The sequence below is a fragment of the Varroa destructor genome, unplaced genomic scaffold, assembly GCF_002443255.2.
Source record: "Varroa destructor unplaced genomic scaffold, Vdes_3.0 BEIS01000006.1, whole genome shotgun sequence".
Lineage (NCBI taxonomy): Eukaryota > Metazoa > Arthropoda > Arachnida > Mesostigmata > Varroidae > Varroa > Varroa destructor.
The window spans coordinates 26,475,188-26,493,863 of record NW_019211459.1 but is presented as its reverse complement, the minus strand read 5'-3'; the positions used below and the strand labels follow the sequence as shown (position 1 = coordinate 26,493,863).

Here is an 18,676-nt window from a genome sequence, read left to right as displayed (position 1 = left end):
TAGATAAGTCAATGATATGTTTAAGATAGAGAAGAAGGTAAATTGTTGTATGAGATAAGTATATACCACGCGTCGAGTAAAGTAATAGGTTAACATGAGCTAATATATGAGATAAAGAAAGATGTATATAATCGTTCTTGGAAGCATGAATCTCTGAAGCTCCTTAGGAAATCTGTAGGCACAAATTATTTACATGTAAGCACTGTTAACAGTATATTTTTATTTGCCATTTCAAAAAAAAGGAACTAAGCTAAAAAGCATCGAAACAATGAGAATTAAAAGGAAGGTTTAATCTAGGAATCAAATGGACAGCGAGAGGAGGAGGAAAATGGGAAAACAGTAATATTATGGTATAATCCTTTATTGCTAATATTAGTATAAAATAGTGGGTTTCAATCCAATATAGATATACCTGCATTAAACCGAGAAATGCAAATAGAGCTGTAAGGAAACATTTGCTATAAGGTAAATCTTCATGTCGCTTGTATAACTATTATATTCACAAATTAGTATTGAAATACAGGTCCCAGAGTAAAGCCTAATTTTTACAGACCGTTGCATTCATGCACTATTTCTTACTCAGTATTCTAACGAGAACGAAAGAAAAAAATATTTCAGGGACTATTATGTCTTACTTACTTAGTGAAATACTTTGGGTATCTATTCGGTTTAGTGATTTCTTTCGTAGCGTCTCATTGTAATGATGGAATACAAACTGAAAGGTTTATTCCGTACATGATTACCACCTTTACATTACACTACTACACACCATCCGCTGAGAAGCGTTTAATTTATTTATAAAAGCATTTGATGATTTAATCTATGAATAGCTATAAAAAATAACATAAGTTAAAAGACTTTTTGTTGGTCTTTATGTATAGCTGAATTTTAAAGAATATTAACTGACTATAACGTTGTTAATTTCTAAAAAAAATTATGAGACGACTGATTCGTGCACATTTCTTGTCCATTCGACTATTATAACATCTCTATAAAATTCAAAGGTAAAATTGTTTAGTTAGATAAAGGAGGTGACGAAATTTCTTTTGGGGTGTTTCATGAAAAGCTAGGACTGATTCTTAACGGGTGATAGAAACGCTTTTGCTGAAAGCGATTATAAATCAAACGTGACTTTTTTTCATATTGAACGAAAACAGTCAAGCAATAATCAAGTTTCGACACATCCGTTACTCTTTAGGGTATGGTTTTCTTTTCATTTATACAAACAGCACTGGCCATTTGAGTTTGAAGAAAAATGCTATAAAAGGCACCGATTCAAGACAAAAGATGTGTCAGGTGGTTGTCCTCCGGCCAATCTATGGGAATCGTGAGCGAAATCTACGCGGCAAAATTGGACCGACATCGAATTGTATGCATCAAATTCACGAATATGTTTTTCTTTTTCCTTTGTTCTTTCCTCCACAACTCACAGCATTGCGGACTAGACAAGGAAATGTGTATGCGTTCAATATGTTGATATCAAAGTCGCTCGTTAGCTGTACTGGGATATGTGAAGATACGTTTTTACTAAGAAGAACTGTATTGGGTGCGTAAGTTAGCGGAAACCCTAATCCTAAAAAAGAAAGCAACGCTGCTTTGCGGTAGTCCACCCGTGCGACACACACCCGTGTAAATAAGAGAGGTCAAGAAGTGTTGTTACGAGCAGTAAGAAAGAAACTGCATGGCCAAGTCTCGTTCTTAGAGTATCTCACATAGTAATTTACATGTGGGTATTTTATCTATAAAATTAAAAAAATGCTAGCAAATCATAGGCATGAAGTATTGCTGTTGTGTATTATAAAGAGGTGCCTGCACGAACTCGCTACCCATGGAAATAATCTGTGAACAAAACTGCACGTGTGAATGATGTGCGTGCAGTAGAGAATCGTGAACGGTTAGCATACGTATTGCATAGACTAAGAAGCCTATATCAAGGTATGAAGCAAATATGATGTTTTTCTAGAATAATTTCATCATTAAATTCTACCCTGCATAATGTTACATACTGCTAAAACTTAATTCGTGTTAATAGTACCACATTGATGGATAGCGCCGAACATTCCGCTAGTAAAGTACGGTCAATTGGTGTTGATGCCTAAAGGCGGTAGATATCCTAACTGAGCGAACGACTTTTCAAAGTTTTAATTTGATTACTAGCAAAGGCAGATAGTTTGCTGTTCCGTGGCTATTATGGGTTTCTCGTCGTTCAGTTTATAAGGAGCAGAACGGCAACACGTTTTGTCATTAAAAATGCCTGACAAAAAGATAGAGTGCATAACATGAATCTCATAAATTGTGTCTAGCAAGCGTTTAAATGTTGCAGAAATAAGTACTCAAGAAATTCGCTGAAAACTTTAACGATAACGGAGCAGCCACGAGGGCGGAACAAGTCAGTACCGAAACAAAAGGATAATTGTAACGCATCCTACGACATTATCAATAGTCCACCAATGTCCTGAGTAGACTAGGGAATGATATGACCGTTTGCATATCTGAACCAAAACGGGGAATGTGGGTCTGAATCGGAATCAATATACAGTACACAAAAGCCTACAGAGAAGAACAGTGACTTGGTAGATTGCTACCGTTTGCGGGTTTGTCCACAATGAAGCCTGACCGACCGGCAGGATCACTATACGCGGAAGAGTCATATTCCTATACAGTAAGTCAAGATTGAATCGAGTGATAGTAGGCAGACACAAGGATATCATAAGGCGGCCTAATGAAATAAGAGGGGCGACTAAAAGCACTGAACTGCTGGGTGACTTTGTTTCGACAAAAGGGTTCGCTGCTCATCGAGTGCATCATATAGGGAATCTTTCGTACGTTTCAAAGCGTTCGAAAATATCTACCATAATCTTTTTTCTATATAGTTCGCTCCACATGTGTGTTTCTTTCGCTTGTCTAAGACGAGCGCGATTCGGTAACCATTCGACGCACTCCTATTTTTTACTTCGCCAAAATATATAGTGGAAATATATGCACCTTCATTTGCTCTAAGAGATTGTTGACTCTTTATAAAGATCCTATTAGTTACTTTTAGATTTGACTGAAATTCTTAATAACATCTATGCCTTTCAATTTAACTTAGCGTTCTTTTACACCTGCAGAATTATTAAAACTTGATCATCACTATTTTTAGATAGTCATTATGTCTGGAGGAGAGTTTTGGGCTGCTCAATTCCCAAGTGAAGTTCGCTGCTCAGGACACAATGAGTGGAGACGAAATTAAATTAATATTATAATTTGTTTTCCAATCGTTTTAAAGATGCGGTTAGATTCTGCAATTTAAACGTTAAATGAAGAAAAGTTACTTTGTATTATTGTTTCCTATATACTCGCGATTTTATCGCAATACGATTATTGTTATGACTACTGCCATTGCAATAATTCTAATAAAGTATTCTAATAAAGTATTTGTTGTACCAATCAATACCTTAGATATCATAAATTCTTACTTGTTTATCGCCAATATTGCTAATCTAAGCTTTATCTCATAAACTTTTCGTATTCCCGACCTACACAGCATGATATGATTCGTATAATAACTTGCTAAAATGTTATAATGGTTTGATCTTGCATGCAATACATGCAACATATGTAGAACATGTCTTCTTCATATAGGGCACATTTTTCTCATTGCACTTAGGCGTCGACGTTTTCGATTCTAGCTTATTACTCCTGTTATCTACCTTGAGAAACGTGGAAGACTTCTCTTCCTTTTTTTAGGGTTACTTTTGTTAGGTCTTCGTTCCCCATTGCAAACTGGCCGATCTCTTAGCACTTTTTAAATCGAAAACATTTTAACATGATTGTTATGTAGGCGTATTGAATTTTGTTTAAAAGCTTTGTCGAAAACAGGTCGTACCTTTCGTTCCTTGTAATCCTTTATATATATATAACAGTTAAGCTTGTGAAATATCTATGATTGAAGGTGTCCTTGTTCTCCGGAGCCTATTTAGATTTTTTTTTTCTCTTTTCGAAAAAGCATTTGATTTCCCAAATGTGTACTCTTTTAGTATTGAAAAGAGTCGGAATAAAAAAGAACTCTATAGCCATATATTTCTGAGTTAATTAAAGGAATCATGAAAAATAATTTTTCAGAAATGCTACAGTCGAGGCGACTTGCTCATAAGCCAGCAAAAATTCACTATTTCTCCAATAATAGTATAATAAAATGCTTTTAAAAATTACCATTATGTATGTTACTTATAATTAGTCAGATGGTTATAGATTATTCTGCAGCTTTCGAACGTCCTATGATCAACAATAAGAAAACCTTTTCCCTGTGGTTACATTTATTCGCGTCTCCATGTCGACAGACAGTTTCTTTGTCCGACCGGGAACCTCTGTATTAAGTTCTTCATTATCTCCTTGGGGATCGATTAATAATATTGTTTTTATTTCGAAATTAAAGCGCAACCCACTTTATAAATAAGCATTTGCAGAATAAGCAGCTAAAGAGTCCCTTGTTGACTTCGAAAACATCGCGTTTCTTCTCTTTATACTTTTAGGGTTTCATTAAGCTCTCGAAATTGTTTTCATGTCACCTAACGTGCTTAACGTATTAGCCTGGACGACTGGCTTCCAACAACAAAAAACGTAATGTACTTACATTCATATTCAAGTCTAAAATACTACGTATTCTCAAGCTTAGTAAACACGTGATCTACTGCGTTATTAGGAGTTCGTTATATAACAAAAATAGCCTATGTCTGGAACTATAACTTGAAAAAAAAAGTTTGACTTATGTTTAATGACCCAGAGAGAATTTTACTCGTTAATATGCATAGTAGAAATAAGTTTTTAAAAAAAATCAATTTTTAACAGATTATTTACCATAGGAAGAATACTATGCAGGGCATTATCACTAATACAATATAAAGACATTACGTTAAAACACTATAAAGAGAATTAGCATTTACAATGCTAATGCTCCTTATATTGAAAGAAGAATTGGCGAAAAAAGGACAACGTTACACTTCACCTAATGCAATCCAGTTCTGTTGCATTGTTCTAATGATCTCATGCCTTTATATACTAACAAGCTGATTTATGAAAGGCAATAAAAAAAAAAAACAAATTAAATGAAGGGAAACAACTTCGTTATTATTTATTTTACAACATGTATTTATCACTCCTACTATATACACCAGCTTCGGCCAATAGCACACACGTTGGCTGTCGGCGTGATTATAGATGTAACATGGTAGCTACGAGACATACTTGAGTGTTTTTTTTTATCACGTCAATGCCATGTTGATCGTAGCGCCTTGTTGGTTCATGGTAATAATAATAATAATAAAGTGAGCTCGGAATTCCCCCTATTTACGCGTTGGTTGTGGGCGTTCACATCGCTACTAATAAATACATTAGAGCGTAGTCATATTCAATGCAACGACTTTTAAATGAAGGAAGTTCAGTTGTTTCTGACATGCTTTGAATGCCCCCATGAGGCAGTTTTGTTCGGCCAACTCGTCTTATTAACACTGTGTAAAATTGGGCAGATGGGTTCAAATTGATACAGTTTAATGAGTGTCCAATTTTTTCAGTTAAAGCCAACGGTACTCAAGTGGTTACGATCTCTGATTTTAATATTCCACTTGTCATTCGTTTGGACATTAAAAATTAACAAAAAGTAAATAAATAAATATCTGGCGACAATAAGTAACTAGATAATGAAATATTCTGATTTAGAGCAGGCTTTTCTCTATTTTTGCTGCCTGAATTGCTAATCCAAACTTAAATATTTTTGCATAGTAATATTATTAAGCCGCCCCTGATCAGACGAACTCTTTTTAACAGTTGTTAAGGTATTTTTTACAGCGGTCTTCTACTCGCTTTTTCTCTCAGATTATAATCATAAGTCTTGACTGAAAAGCTGTTCATAATAGATATATATATATATATATATATAATGATGTAAGACGATCAGGAACGCAGTCCTAATGCTAAGTAGCCGACACGTCCATTTTGCCATAAATCGTAGAGGGAACCAATATTAGCAAATTTCTTGCTGGTTTTCTAGCAGAGAAAATGCTATGAGAGAACGAGAGATTTTTGGGTAAAAAAAGACTAATCTGAGCAGAATGGACAATTAGTAACAAGAAAAAACGCCTATCATATGCTGCATCAAAACATAAAAATACACGGAGAGAGCTACGTGGATAGCACTTGACTAAACCTTGGGCCAACAATGTCCACACTTTGCATAATAATAAATAAATAAATATATCTCTCCTCTTTATCATTATTACTAGTCAATTTTTGAATGTTTTACACGACAGACACTCTCGTCCCCTGATGATTAAAGTGAAAGCTTTATGTTATTATACAAGTGACGAGTCCATCACGCGCACAAGACAAACCTTATATTAAATAGCTTGTTATGTAGTGAAGATTTGCGATTTTGCTAAAATATCGTGTAATTCTATAGTGGTTCTAATTGCGCCCGATTCACAGTTGAGAGTAACCAAGTACTGCGAAAATAGAACATACTGGACGCGTCTAGCAAGCACGATTCGGGAGCTCCCAACAGCACGCGGATGTTGTTTGTCGCCTTTGGCCAGCGATCGTACCTGCCGCGGTCTTCAGTTTCCTTAATGGTAGGGGCATATCCGCATAGTTTCAGAGTATTAGCATCATATCGAAACGCAACTGTTCTAATCATAATCGTATCATTTTTGCCCACATACCCTCGCTGCACGGTCTATCCACACAAATACGAACACGGGACTACCTCCAAGGTTACATGAATACCGTCATAGACGACGATTATTCTGCTAGCACCTGATCCTTTCTCACACACACACACACACACACACACACACACACACACACGGATTGTATGAATCAAATAGGAGGTCGTTATCGTAAATAGTCAACGATTTCAAGTAAATCATTAAGTTAACAAATGGAAGCTTCAAATAAACCTACTCAATCTGGTGTTTTTCGATTTTGTTTAATCTATTACCACAGAAGCTAAGGGTAAACGATAAATGAATTCCAGTAAGAAAAAAACGATCTGTCGAGTGAGCAACACTGGTGTGCGTAAGTGTGTCCTTTTTGAAAAAAAAATGCTGCCCACATCGACATCCTTTAAAGTGAACCTAAATTCGAATGGGTGCCTTCAGTATGAACTTAGAAAACATGCACCGACTGAATCCAGTTGTAGCTATTATCGACTTCACCTCTGTGTGTGTGTATCCTTGTCTTAGATTCCTTTGTTTACGTCTATTTCATCGCTTTCCCCTAATTAACCGCAATAATAATAATGAGAGTCTGAAAGCAGCAAACTCAATTATATATTATTCATTGTTATAATAACGTCTCTGGTTCTGTAATGATCATCATACACTGGTCACTACATGGTTGTTTTTTTCGCAGTCGTTCGTTCTCTCACGCCTCATTACTATTCCCCATGCAATATCTATAATCATTATTAATGTTATTATTTCGTCTCTATCCCTATCGGTATATCAGTTTTGTTTAAACTGCCTTAATCGCACACTCGATAATCCGACATATTTAGAATGTTGACATCGTCGTGTTATCCATTCCACTTGCCGTTCTTTCTGACTGATTTCAATTTTTCCTGCCACTTATTTTCGAAACATTGTTATTTTCTTATGCCTTTTACGTACGTATATATATATATAAAGTTATTATTACAGAGACCATAGTATTTTACACAATGACTTTTAGTTGGTATCTATCGGTGGTTGTATCAGCATTGTTAAACTCCAGAGTTTGTGCATGTGAAACGCATCCATATATATATATGTATCTATATGTATATGTATATATATATATGGATATATATGTATGTATATATATATATATATATATCCATATATATATAGTTCCACTTCACCTGCCTGCCGCATCTCGCACTACGTCTAGTCGTCTGCCATCATCCAGGTTAATTGTGTCTTATGTTTTTGTTATTACTTGTCGTCGTAATTATTGGTATTTTTGCAATAATTGTCATTATTATGATAATTGCTATTGTTACTGTTTTGCCGTTATTTTTATTGTATCAGTGTAGCTATATTAATATTGTTTTTATTACTTATGTACACTCGTAAAATTCCTTGCTCCCTCGTTTGATTCCTCTGTCGGGCAGTGCGTAATCCACAGTTATATGTTCGTTTGAGCTGGCCGGCCTGCCCATTTCTAATTAACGAGAACCTTGTCAGTTGATGATTATCAACAAATTGGCTATTGTTCTCGGGGATATTAGTACAGAACTCATTATTAAAACTGCAGAGTCATCTCGTACTCGACTTAATGGATCACTGCTGAAAACAGCAGAATATCGAAAGGGGTGTGGCAATTATAGTTATTGACTGTAGATAGATAGATAGATAGATAGACAGACACTCACCCGCCAACACAAACGTTTGTCAACAGACACCGTCACCCCCCACTTTCACATCTATACACAGATACCATCACATGCAACATTCACGCACAGAGACAGAAACAACTCACGGTCCGCACGATTTCCACCTCCGCGATCGTTAGATCTGTTAAACCTTACCATGTAAGGTAAACAATCTGAAACGCAAAGCAATCGAGCCGTGTCACTCCCCGGGACAAGGAACAAGTTCTCCACAATCTCTTGGGGTACTTCACTGGCCTGTTCGATGGATCTTAGCTATCAGCGTTTGATAGTTGCTTCGAGTCTCCGTCATGAAGCGATAACGCCACACGCTTTGCCCTGACGCAGGAACCGCCAGTGGAACCACAGGCTAATTGCGTCTCCCCCACTCTCTCTCTCACTCGCTCTCTATATATATATATATATATTCTCATACTTCAATGCTGGATATGCGACTCTTGCGACTCTACGACTATAATTAAGGGGCAACGAACGCTCCTTCCGCCGCTTATTGTGTTGCACTTGTTTCCGGCGGGAATATTAGTGGAAATGATGACTGTTGGCAGGACAGTCAAAAACGCTGTGCGTAAGGAACAGTGGAAAACTAGAGAAGATAATGTAATGCTTTGCGTTTAACAAAACACGCTATTATTGTGAGACAAGTTCAATAGTCATCGTACACTGCCTTTAAACAGCACTACGGCGTTTTACCTATTATATATATATATATATATATATATATATATATATATATATAATGAAAAACTATCTGCTGTGTTCCTCGGGGTCGAATGCTCAGCCTTAATCATAGCGATGGCCTTGATCGCCCCATTTGGGTTCGACCTACAGGGTCTCTATGCGAAGAAAGGGGCAGAAGAGGCGAAACCCAGAAATTATTCACTAAATCTCTTGTTATCGAGCACAAAAACTTCGTCTCGGACGACGTGTTTCACGTCTCCGCGTTATTGAGTTCGTCCTGTTTTAGTTCCTTTAAAGCAGGACAACATATTTATACTACGCTTAAACTTTTTCTTTGTTTCCTTTCCTAGACTGGCGTCATCATCAAAGCAGAACTATACGATGATACTTGTACGATCGTATACATCATTATCACTATTATGCTAATAATGTTTTTAGAACTATATTCGTTGGTATCAATCTGTTATCGTCATTAGTTTTTTTCACCTATTGACTATATGCCGGCGGTACCAAACAGCTGACACACACCCGTCTGGTGCCGCTGGATAGATAGAATAACTTCCGGAGATGCCAGCACATTACGTTAGAAATATTCCGAGAAGGATTTTGTATCCGTAAAGGGTTAGGGCGAGACGTTTGTTTTTATCAGGAGCTGTTGTTATTGTTAGTGGAGAGAGAATAGCGCTGCCACGGAGCCAACCCCGCGCGCTTCTATGCTCCGTCTTGCAGTGAGCATTGACTGCAATAACTGTGACATCGACAACGGCAAAATGAGATATCAAAAACTGGTCGGGTTTTCGTTAGGTGCAATAGGCGTTGCATATCGGTGCGCTCGTGAGGAACATTTTCGCACTATTAGTATTTATTCATTCATTCTTTCAGTTGTTGATAACCTTCACCAGCGTCGGAAGCGACGAATACGCGGAAATGTAGATTTTTTTTTCCTACGTAGGAGTGAATGGCATACCCCGCGCAGGGACAATCCGATAAAGCTCCGATTGAAGTAAGAGCAGTGAAAACGAAGAGTCAGAGGAATCCCATCTCGCTATTTGTCAATGTTCACCGGATACTTATGCAGTTCCCTTCTGACACGTGCACAGCACTTGGTACTAACATGATCGAATGTCGAACTTCCTGCAAGTACCGCACGGGGCTAATTAGGCTGATCGATGAGCGTTGCGCTGTTTTTCTGCTGGTGCCAAGAGCTGTTACCAAGTGGCAATGGGTTAATGGCGAAACATGTGAACCCTAGTTGGTATGTTGTGTGTCCATTGCACAGTGTTGGCCTGTCTGTATGCTGCACAACTATAGTTACTGCATGTGCCTGTGGCCGGCAGCTATAGTGTAGTTGTATGAATCTTTCCATTTTTTCTCTATGATTACACTGAATTGAGCATTAGAGACACAACCCGCCGCCACATGGCGTGCTCTAGCCGAGTGGTTAGGTTTTACGGCCCGCGCCTCGGCGTGCATTAGCCTGCAACGAGCAAAAACAGTTACATGCATATTTTTTTTTATCATATGTTCCAACATTTTGAAAAATCATACAGCAAAACTTATCCAACAAGACGCATAGATATATATATATATATATATATAGCTATTGTTTAATATTCAAATGATTTGAAAGTTTGCATTCAGTGTACTCGCTTACGATGCGTTTAGCAGACTTGCTGTTGCTGTTGAGGCGGCTGGGGCGTTTGTTGGCCCTGTTAAATAATCGAAAAGCTCAATTAGTGGAAAATTTGAAAGGCCATATGAGAAGTCTTAGAACAGTAACTTCGGGAAGTTTCGCTTGTTGATAGAAGGGTGCTTACCCAAATGTCTCAGGCGTGTATTGGAATAGCGAAAAGCCTTTCTGTACATACTCCAACCGCTTGCCAACAAGTCAAAGCCATTAAAAGCTGAACGTTTATCTATACCACTGCTATTACTATACCGTCGTTTGATGATGATGCTGTTGCTGCTGTTTAGAAATTTGTTGCTGCTGCTGCTGCTGCTGCTGCAGTAGTGGTTGTTGTTGCTGCTGCTGCTGCTGCTGGGGTTGTTGCTGTTTGTGCGTATGGCACTTGGCGGCTGTCATTTGACTAGAATCAGGCTCCTCTAGGACTCTTGGCAGTAACATCACTTTTACTTGCTGTCCTCCGTGGATCTGTGCCCCCATCTGCTGTTGAAAGGAGAGGCAGCAATGCATCTGTCAAGGTTGGCGTTTGTTAAGCGCTCAGTTACATCTACTTGAAGCCCATCCTAAGGTGACGTATTACGTCCTTGAGGTTAATAGTTAGGCTCTTGCCACTCTGTGTATATAGAAATTAACATGTATCACTTGATTTATGATGTACTTGATGTATTACTCATAAATTCGACCTCAATTTAAATAGTGGTACTTCATAAAAAATGCTACCCCATCGAAGCTATTTTATGTGGATTTTAACCGATTCTAGTATTACAAAATGCCTCTGCGGTGCAAGTTTGGTATTCGGCTGTTCATTGTAGCTATCATTTGAAAATACTTTTCCTATTTAATTACCTCAGCGATTTCATTACTTTCATATGTTGCATATTCGCACTTAAGATGTTGATAGATAACGGATATGGCTATATTAACGCGATAAAAAGGCTATCACACATGAAAACCCCTAGTCGCATGATGAACGCCCGCCAAGATTGCTTCATGATGAGTCACTATCAACAATAGTTCTGTAGGCGAACAGGTGCAGAGGTATATAGAGCCACGTTCGTACATGAGACACTAACCGATTCTGAGACGATCAAAGAAAGGGCATTTCGACTACCTACCATCTGGTGAAGCTGTTGCTGCAATTGCTCCCCAGTAGGAACCCACATTTGTCCGCCCGGACCGTTTAGAGCGGCTAATGAAACACCTGCTGGAAGGGTCATGTAGCCTGCAAAAACCCAATTTCAAAATGGCCTTTATTATATTGAAGAATCCTACTAATATGTAGATTATTTTTACGTTGCTCAGTCAACACATTTTAGGAATTTGTATTAAATACAGGCTCGTAAAACGTTTGGATCTACTAATATACTCGAAAAGAAACCCATAGATAATTTAAATTGACTAATGGTGTGTCTGTGTGTGTAGCACCTTGGGCAATTTGATTTTGATAGATTTGCTGCTGCACAGATTGACCTGATATTCCTCCAATGCTTGATTGAACTCCTGTCTGAGCTCCGGAATTAGACATCTGTAACGGTAAAATAAATTTCGTACATCTATTACAGAGTCCTAAATATTTTAATAACGATTTCCTAAGTGTAATAAATTTCATATTTTAATTAACCATATCGGATTATCTTATTTGCTTTCGGGATATCACTCTTTGTAATTCGGCTAGTCAGGTATAATTAGAATTGTGGTCAATTAAGTTTCTGGTCAAGTCAACATCGAAAAGTCAATTTCCCCTACCATTTGAGGCAGCTGAGGGGGTTGGGGCGGGGCGGCAACGACGGGACCTTTGCCCATAGTAGCGCCGCCGCCGACATGAGAAGGGCGTCCAGCGCCTGCGCCGGCGTTCAACCCGCTCAGTTCTGTTTGGGATGTGTACCGCTGCGCACGAACATACAACAATGGCAGTACACGTAAGTATTCCAAATATATAACAACAGTAACAACTATAGATGTTCGATAGACTCGAAACAAATATCCATTCAGGTCCTCTCGATAAATCTGATATTCAACATTGGAGCAGTGCATCGGAAAGCGAAAGCTTTACATCGGTAGACTTTCCTTGCACACACGAACGAGAGATCTCAGAATTCTCGATTTGGAACAATATTATCCTAGCCATTATGCTGTGTTCATTGTGGAACCAGCTTTATAAAATTGATAACGATCTTCTACCAGCAACGCACCTGCCGAATGCCCTTAACAGAAGGTCTGCGTGCAAACCCGAACGTAGGATCCTCTTCTTCCGTGACGCTGTAACGGTTCGAGAGCCGTTCATTCCTGTTTAGAGAAAGAAGGGAATCGCCAGGAGGAAAATACATCACAAAAATGGTGACTAAGCAAGCAGATGACTTCGTGTAGGCATTCGACAAACTTCAGCACAATCCGTAATCGAAATACATCACGTATAGTCTCCATGCTCCAACATATTGACGATTATTGTTACCTAGTAATTTTTATAGTCTGATAAAATGAATCATTGAAAAAAATTGTATCATTTATCAGACTTTAGTTCAACTTGATTGCGAAGTTCTGCATTTTCTAAGAAAACTGATTGATATGAGTAATGTCACAGTTTTTGTTCGTTCTTCTTGATTTCCGTTTTCCTTGTACCTGTCGAGAGTGTCTTGCTGTCCCTTTTTAAGCTTGTCCAAGAGTTCCTCGTGATCAGACAGTTTGCCTCCGTCCGCTAGACGGCGCTGCAGAACCTGCGCCTGCTGGATAGCCTGTCAGGGAAACACAAGGGATCGGTGATCTAACTCAAACTCACCAAATGTTATGCTATGCACAATTTTTCGCCCCGAGATTGAGCCACCACTCATAAACACTAAACAAAGTTGCTTCGTCAAAGATTACAAAGTAACTTTTCGCGGAATAACATTATCGTCGAAATTAAACAGGTGAAAGTAAATAGTGCTTTAAGTAAGGTTCATTTCTGTTAGATACACTCTCTAAGGACTTCGACCTATGCTACACTCATGTCACAAACGCATGTACCATTCCCATGAGCAGCTGTAAGTGATGAACATTGGCCAGATACACGCACGTACATACAGTTATAAACGCAGGATTGTCTTTCTTGTTGCGAAAACCTACCTGCTGTTGCGCTGATTGGATTATAGCCTGCTGTTCTCGCAAGGCTCGTTGTTGAAGCGCAATCTGATTTTGGATCTGCGCAACCGCTGCCTGTACGGCAGGAGGCGGCGAGGTAGCAGCCTGCAACGCTGCTTGATGGGAGCTCTGCGTAGTCAACAAAGCATGGCTACCGCCTGCTTGAAGGCCAGCCTAAGCAAATTGATCAATCATGCAAATTTATATCACCGCCCGCTGGGTGCCAAAAAGTGTTAGCACACTGCAATAATTTCTCATTTTACTCGTGTTACTTAGAAATTTCTGATATACGAAGGTCGGCCCATTATTTTTCTAAGGAACTTCCAAGGGTCCTGCACTAATTACAAACTTTCGAACGGGCACAAATACATTTTACTTCTTTTAAATTCCTACAGATCCTACAGACTTCAGATTTTCAGGATTGCGCATATTCAACATCGTGCAAGATTGTCCCACCAAAAACGTTTCTGTCTAAGGATGCCTAAAAAATGAGGCCAAGTACACGTAAATGTGGTACTGTCTAATGCTCATTGAAACAAACTCCGTTCTTTACAAAGCGATTGTGAGATAAATTGATATTCTATAGCTGTAGGCTCACCTGTAGGGACTGTTGTCCGTTAGGTGGCTGAGGTGAAGGAGTGGGTGAAGCTTGCGGTGAGGAGTGTCCGCCAGTTCCACTTCCGGGCAGCTGAACGGTCAGCTGGGAAGCCAACGGATGGTATTGCATATTCCCTGGAACAGCAAATGGTTGCTATGGTTGAACGTTCAATATATTCGAATTACTGGTGCCAGTAGGGATCGGTAGACCAATAAAAACCCGTCCATAGCTAAAGACAGACTGCGTCGACAACTAAAATGTCAAAACGAGCAAGCCTGATATCGCAATTCTGCTGCACAACAACGAGTCACGGCTTACAATTGAACAAACTAAATAAATACCAGGCAGAGTCGCGTATTGCGCTTGTTGTTGTAGAGAGGCCTGCATCTGTTGCAATTGGTGTGGTGATAGAGGAGACCCTTGGCGACGTAGATGGTCCCCAGGGTAAGCTTCACCGGGGATACGTCGGATCATTCGGTAATCTCGTGCAGCGATTGACACGACCTGGCGAAAGATTAATAGTAAAATTAAACGCATTCTCCCTTGTACCTGTTTTAATGGTTAGCAAGCATCGATCCAAACATTTTATGATACTTTCGACCTCAACACGTCGAAAGATCATAAAATGTCGAAAGATCAAGTTTAATAAATAAGGACTAGTGCCAAAACTGTATGTATAATGCGCGTATACAATTGTATGGTTACTTACCTGTGTACCAGGTCCTACAGGTCGTCCGCTGTCGTAATACAACTGACGTGCGACGAAACCGTTTCGCTGTTGACCTGGCGCCTGTTAATACAGAAAGGTCTATTGAAAAAGATAGTTTGATGGCAGATAATATTATAAAATACTGCAAACAGTAATCACGATGGGAGGCCGGTTAACGAAAAAATATTCAAGCTAAAATAGACTTGTCAAATACTCCTCTTTCGAAATATACAATCAACACTAGCATGAGGGATTTAAAGTAACTAGGTTATTCTCTTTTAAATTATCTCACCTACGGCAGGGGTTACTTACAGCGCCTGTTTGTTGAATTGGTAGATTCATGTAAATCTGTTGCGGAGGCGGAGGTCCTCCGGTCTGGGGTGCGAGGTTCTGGGGTGTAGGTGGGATTGGAATGGTGCGAATGTAGTTCTTCGCTGTGTTGATCTGTTTGTTTAACACAAGAGCAAGCAAAATTAGTATATCTTAGCAGCTGTAGCCGTCCCACAAACTTTATTTAAGTGACATGAGATGGAATACTAACAGAAGAAGTGCTAGATTCATTGCATGTTATGCCAACTTTTTAATGTCGTAAAATTTAAGGAAGAAATAGGTTCACTTAGTGTTGGCATGAGACCCAGGTTGTGGAGTTTGCGGTCTAGGGTTGAATTCATTCATTACAGTAACGTACTTAGCGATAAGTACTTACTGGCTGCTGTTGCTGCTGTTGTTGTTGGCCAGGCGTAGAACTTATCTATTGAAAAAGAATAAGCCGATGCATTAGGCACTGTAGTCTTTTGAGTTGAACAATGACAACTCAACGATTGTGTGGCCTCTCTTTGACTCTACGAAGCGTCTCATACAATGTTTAACAACAGCACCGGTTATAAAACTCAAAATATACAGATAGCCTCTGACTAGGCGCGGGTTGCAAAAATTGTCGGCCACGTAAAACGGTTCTCTGATCTATCGACAAACATCTTAAAAGTACCAAGACTTTATACCATTTGTATGGCTGCGGTTTGGGGAGCGGTACTAAGTTCACTTGGCACAGCTGAATCGTCAGTTGTAAGCCAACGCATTTTATCGTTGACGGTTGTTGAATCGGGACTTTGATTGTTTGGGCCTTTGCGGCCATCCCCACTGTCTCCAGGAGCTGAGCCACCACTGTTTAAATAAACAAAAACAAAAAAATATCATTATCGAATATCTAGTTTAGGTTTGGCTATGCGAACGGCGACTGTACATTGTCGTTATAGAAACCCATAGCAGTTTCGAGCTAAAATAGGGTCTACCTATACACAGTTTCACTCGTCTTATCACAGTTATTAGACGCTTTCTGATATGAAAAAGAAGAAGAAGACAAATATTAAAATATGGAACGTTTTAATAACTTATTATTTATGTGTATATGAGAGAGCGATAATCGTGATCGGAATTACGTTCTTCATAAAAGAACTATGCTAATGATCCTTTACACGAATATTCTTCTGTATTAAATTTATTGCAGAAAAGCAGACACACTCACTGCACGGACTTTTTATGTATCGGCGTTCTGCGTACTGCGTGATTTTTTCGAATCGAGTTGCCGGAACTTAGCGACCACGTATCGTCTTCATCTTCTTCAACATAACTGGAAATTGATGACAAAAATAAAGCATGGGGTCGTGGTCTGAGCATGCCCATACTTCTGCCTTTCTGACATTACTGAAAGCTCACGACTGCTTATTATCGGGGTTACGTTTGTAATATCTTCATGAGTCCAGCTTTGAATAAGCCACTGTAGCTCTCATGGGTTACTACGTTATTACCTACTGAAGGAAAATGACTGATAAGCAACGGCAACTATAGTATTTTAGTGAATACCAGACCCGAACTGTGTTTTGCGCACGGAACATACGCCCTTGGTGTTCCCGCCTCTGACGAATGGCTGAAGAATTGATATCAGGAAGAAAAATTCAATTGATCGTAAGTAGATCTCTTGTAAAATAGACTGAACCGGAACTTACCCATCGTCCATCTGTTGAGGCTGTTGCTGTAGTTGCACCTGTTATAAAACGAGAATAGGTTAATTATCCATCTTTTCCCACAATTTATGTGTCTTTCTTAAAATTAAATATTACTAACATATGGAATACGCATTTAAATATATACAGGGTGCTTCAAAGTCCAGTGTAAATTTGTTTCAAGTGAGAGCCTTGTACAGCAAACAGAACTGCCGCCTAGACAGGAGTCGAGTGTCCCAGAATTTCAGTTTGGAGTACTTAACGGTGCCAGAGAAAACTGGATTTGTATGATCATTCATGTGATGATCGGTCAGTTATTCGAATTTGTCTTCCCAAATAGTTATGTCGATGAAGAGAACTGTCGAATTCGAGGCCCAAGAGGTCCGATGATAATAACAAAAAGAACGCTCCAACAGACGAATGTGATAGCTTGGCACACTATAACAACTTGCTTGTCTCCAGAAGTTTTTTTCTCACAAGCCTGTGGTACACTTTAAACGTTAATATAGTGCCTCAGACATGAAATCCTTGGCATAAACATTGAACTTAAGCCCGCCTAGTCTGGCCGTTTTCCTATTATCTCAAATCAAATTAGGGAAAGGCTGGTTACATACATTTGCCAAAACATGCGAAGCGATCAATTTTCCTGCTCGCTTTGTGGGAACCCAATGGCTTTGATTCATTATTTTGTCAATCAGGACACAGCCGTAGGGAACAAGCGAGAAACTGGCTAAAAGCCGATTTTCACACCTGCTGCTGCTGCTGCTGCTGCTGTTGCTGCTGCTGCTGCTGCTGCTGCTGCTGCTGCTGCTGCTGCTGTTGCTGTTGCTGTTGCTGTTGCTGCTGTTGCTGGTGCTGTTGATGAAGTTGTTGTTGTTGTTGTTGTTGCAGCTGTTGATGTAGCTGTTGCTGGAGTTGTTGATGGTGCTGTCGCAACATTTGCTGTTGCCGTTGCTGTAGTAACTGTTGCTGCTGATGGGCGTGCAGCTGTTGCTGATGCTGCTGTTGCAACTTGAGCTGTTGCTCGTACAATATGGCCGGATCGCTGGTGATTATGAAACGCAAACAAAGAAAAAAAAAAGCGAACAACTCGAATATATACTTTGTTTGTATTGCTTTGTGTGCCAAGGAAAAGCATTGCTATTTCTGAAGTAGAGTAGAGACGGACAGTGAGCTTAACTACAAACAGGACAGCGTATGTACATTGTATTCAAAGCCCAGCAGTAGAGTTCAGTGAATACTGCAATATACAGCTTACGGCAGATCACGACGTGTTTCTATGCTATTGTTTACCAATTAAATAGCTGTGTCTTACTTTTCAGACCCTGATGTCGTTGAGATGCTGCCAGGGTTTCCGGAATCAGTATTCGTATTGGCAGTTGCTGTGTTAGGCCCGTCGGAAGAAGAGGAACTCACCGAGTCCCGGTCCGAGTCCGCCATCTTGTTCGACGGGGTCATTTCATGCTGGGTTGTAACTACTAAT

The 18,676-nt window shown here is 39.3% G+C and overlaps 1 protein-coding gene and 1 long non-coding RNA gene across 7 annotated transcripts in view; one reads left to right on the top strand and one right to left on the bottom strand.

Moving 5' to 3' along the window:
* The first annotated feature begins 1,019 nt into the window (after positions 1–1,019).
* LOC147755042 (uncharacterized) lies at positions 1,020–18,656 on the top strand. Its single transcript, XR_015329629.1, has 3 exons — positions 1,020–1,935; positions 16,698–17,155; positions 18,516–18,656. It is a non-coding gene; the product is annotated as an uncharacterized LOC147755042 (long non-coding RNA).
* The window catches only part of LOC111252735 (uncharacterized), a 44,449-nt gene continuing 30,861 nt past the window's right edge, over positions 5,089–18,676 (bottom strand). For 3 of the 6 annotated variants that reach the window (XM_022811095.2, XM_086992046.1, XM_086992049.1), the window contains 19 exons: positions 18,509–18,671; positions 17,944–18,238; positions 17,197–17,234; positions 16,716–16,820; positions 16,192–16,354; positions 15,897–15,941; positions 15,503–15,634; positions 15,191–15,271; positions 14,823–14,985; positions 14,482–14,615; positions 13,869–14,057; positions 13,386–13,498; positions 12,959–13,052; positions 12,513–12,653; positions 12,192–12,291; positions 11,882–11,988; positions 11,022–11,249; positions 10,737–10,791; positions 5,089–10,559 (listed from right to left, as the gene is read on the bottom strand). In XM_022811095.2, the coding sequence (XP_022666830.2) occupies positions 10,744–10,791; positions 11,022–11,249; positions 11,882–11,988; positions 12,192–12,291; positions 12,513–12,653; positions 12,959–13,052; positions 13,386–13,498; positions 13,869–14,057; positions 14,482–14,615; positions 14,823–14,985; positions 15,191–15,271; positions 15,503–15,634; positions 15,897–15,941; positions 16,192–16,354; positions 16,716–16,820; positions 17,197–17,234; positions 17,944–18,238; positions 18,509–18,671 (2,339 nt within the window). In that variant the 3' untranslated portion in view covers positions 5,089–10,559; positions 10,737–10,743. The remainder of the gene's footprint in view (positions 10,560–10,736; positions 10,792–11,021; positions 11,250–11,881; positions 11,989–12,191; positions 12,292–12,512; positions 12,654–12,958; positions 13,053–13,385; positions 13,499–13,868; positions 14,058–14,481; positions 14,616–14,822; positions 14,986–15,190; positions 15,272–15,502; positions 15,635–15,896; positions 15,942–16,191; positions 16,355–16,715; positions 16,821–17,196; positions 17,235–17,943; positions 18,239–18,508; positions 18,672–18,676) is intronic. The other 3 variants (XM_086992047.1, XM_086992048.1, XM_086992050.1) reach the window with 3 other exon arrangements.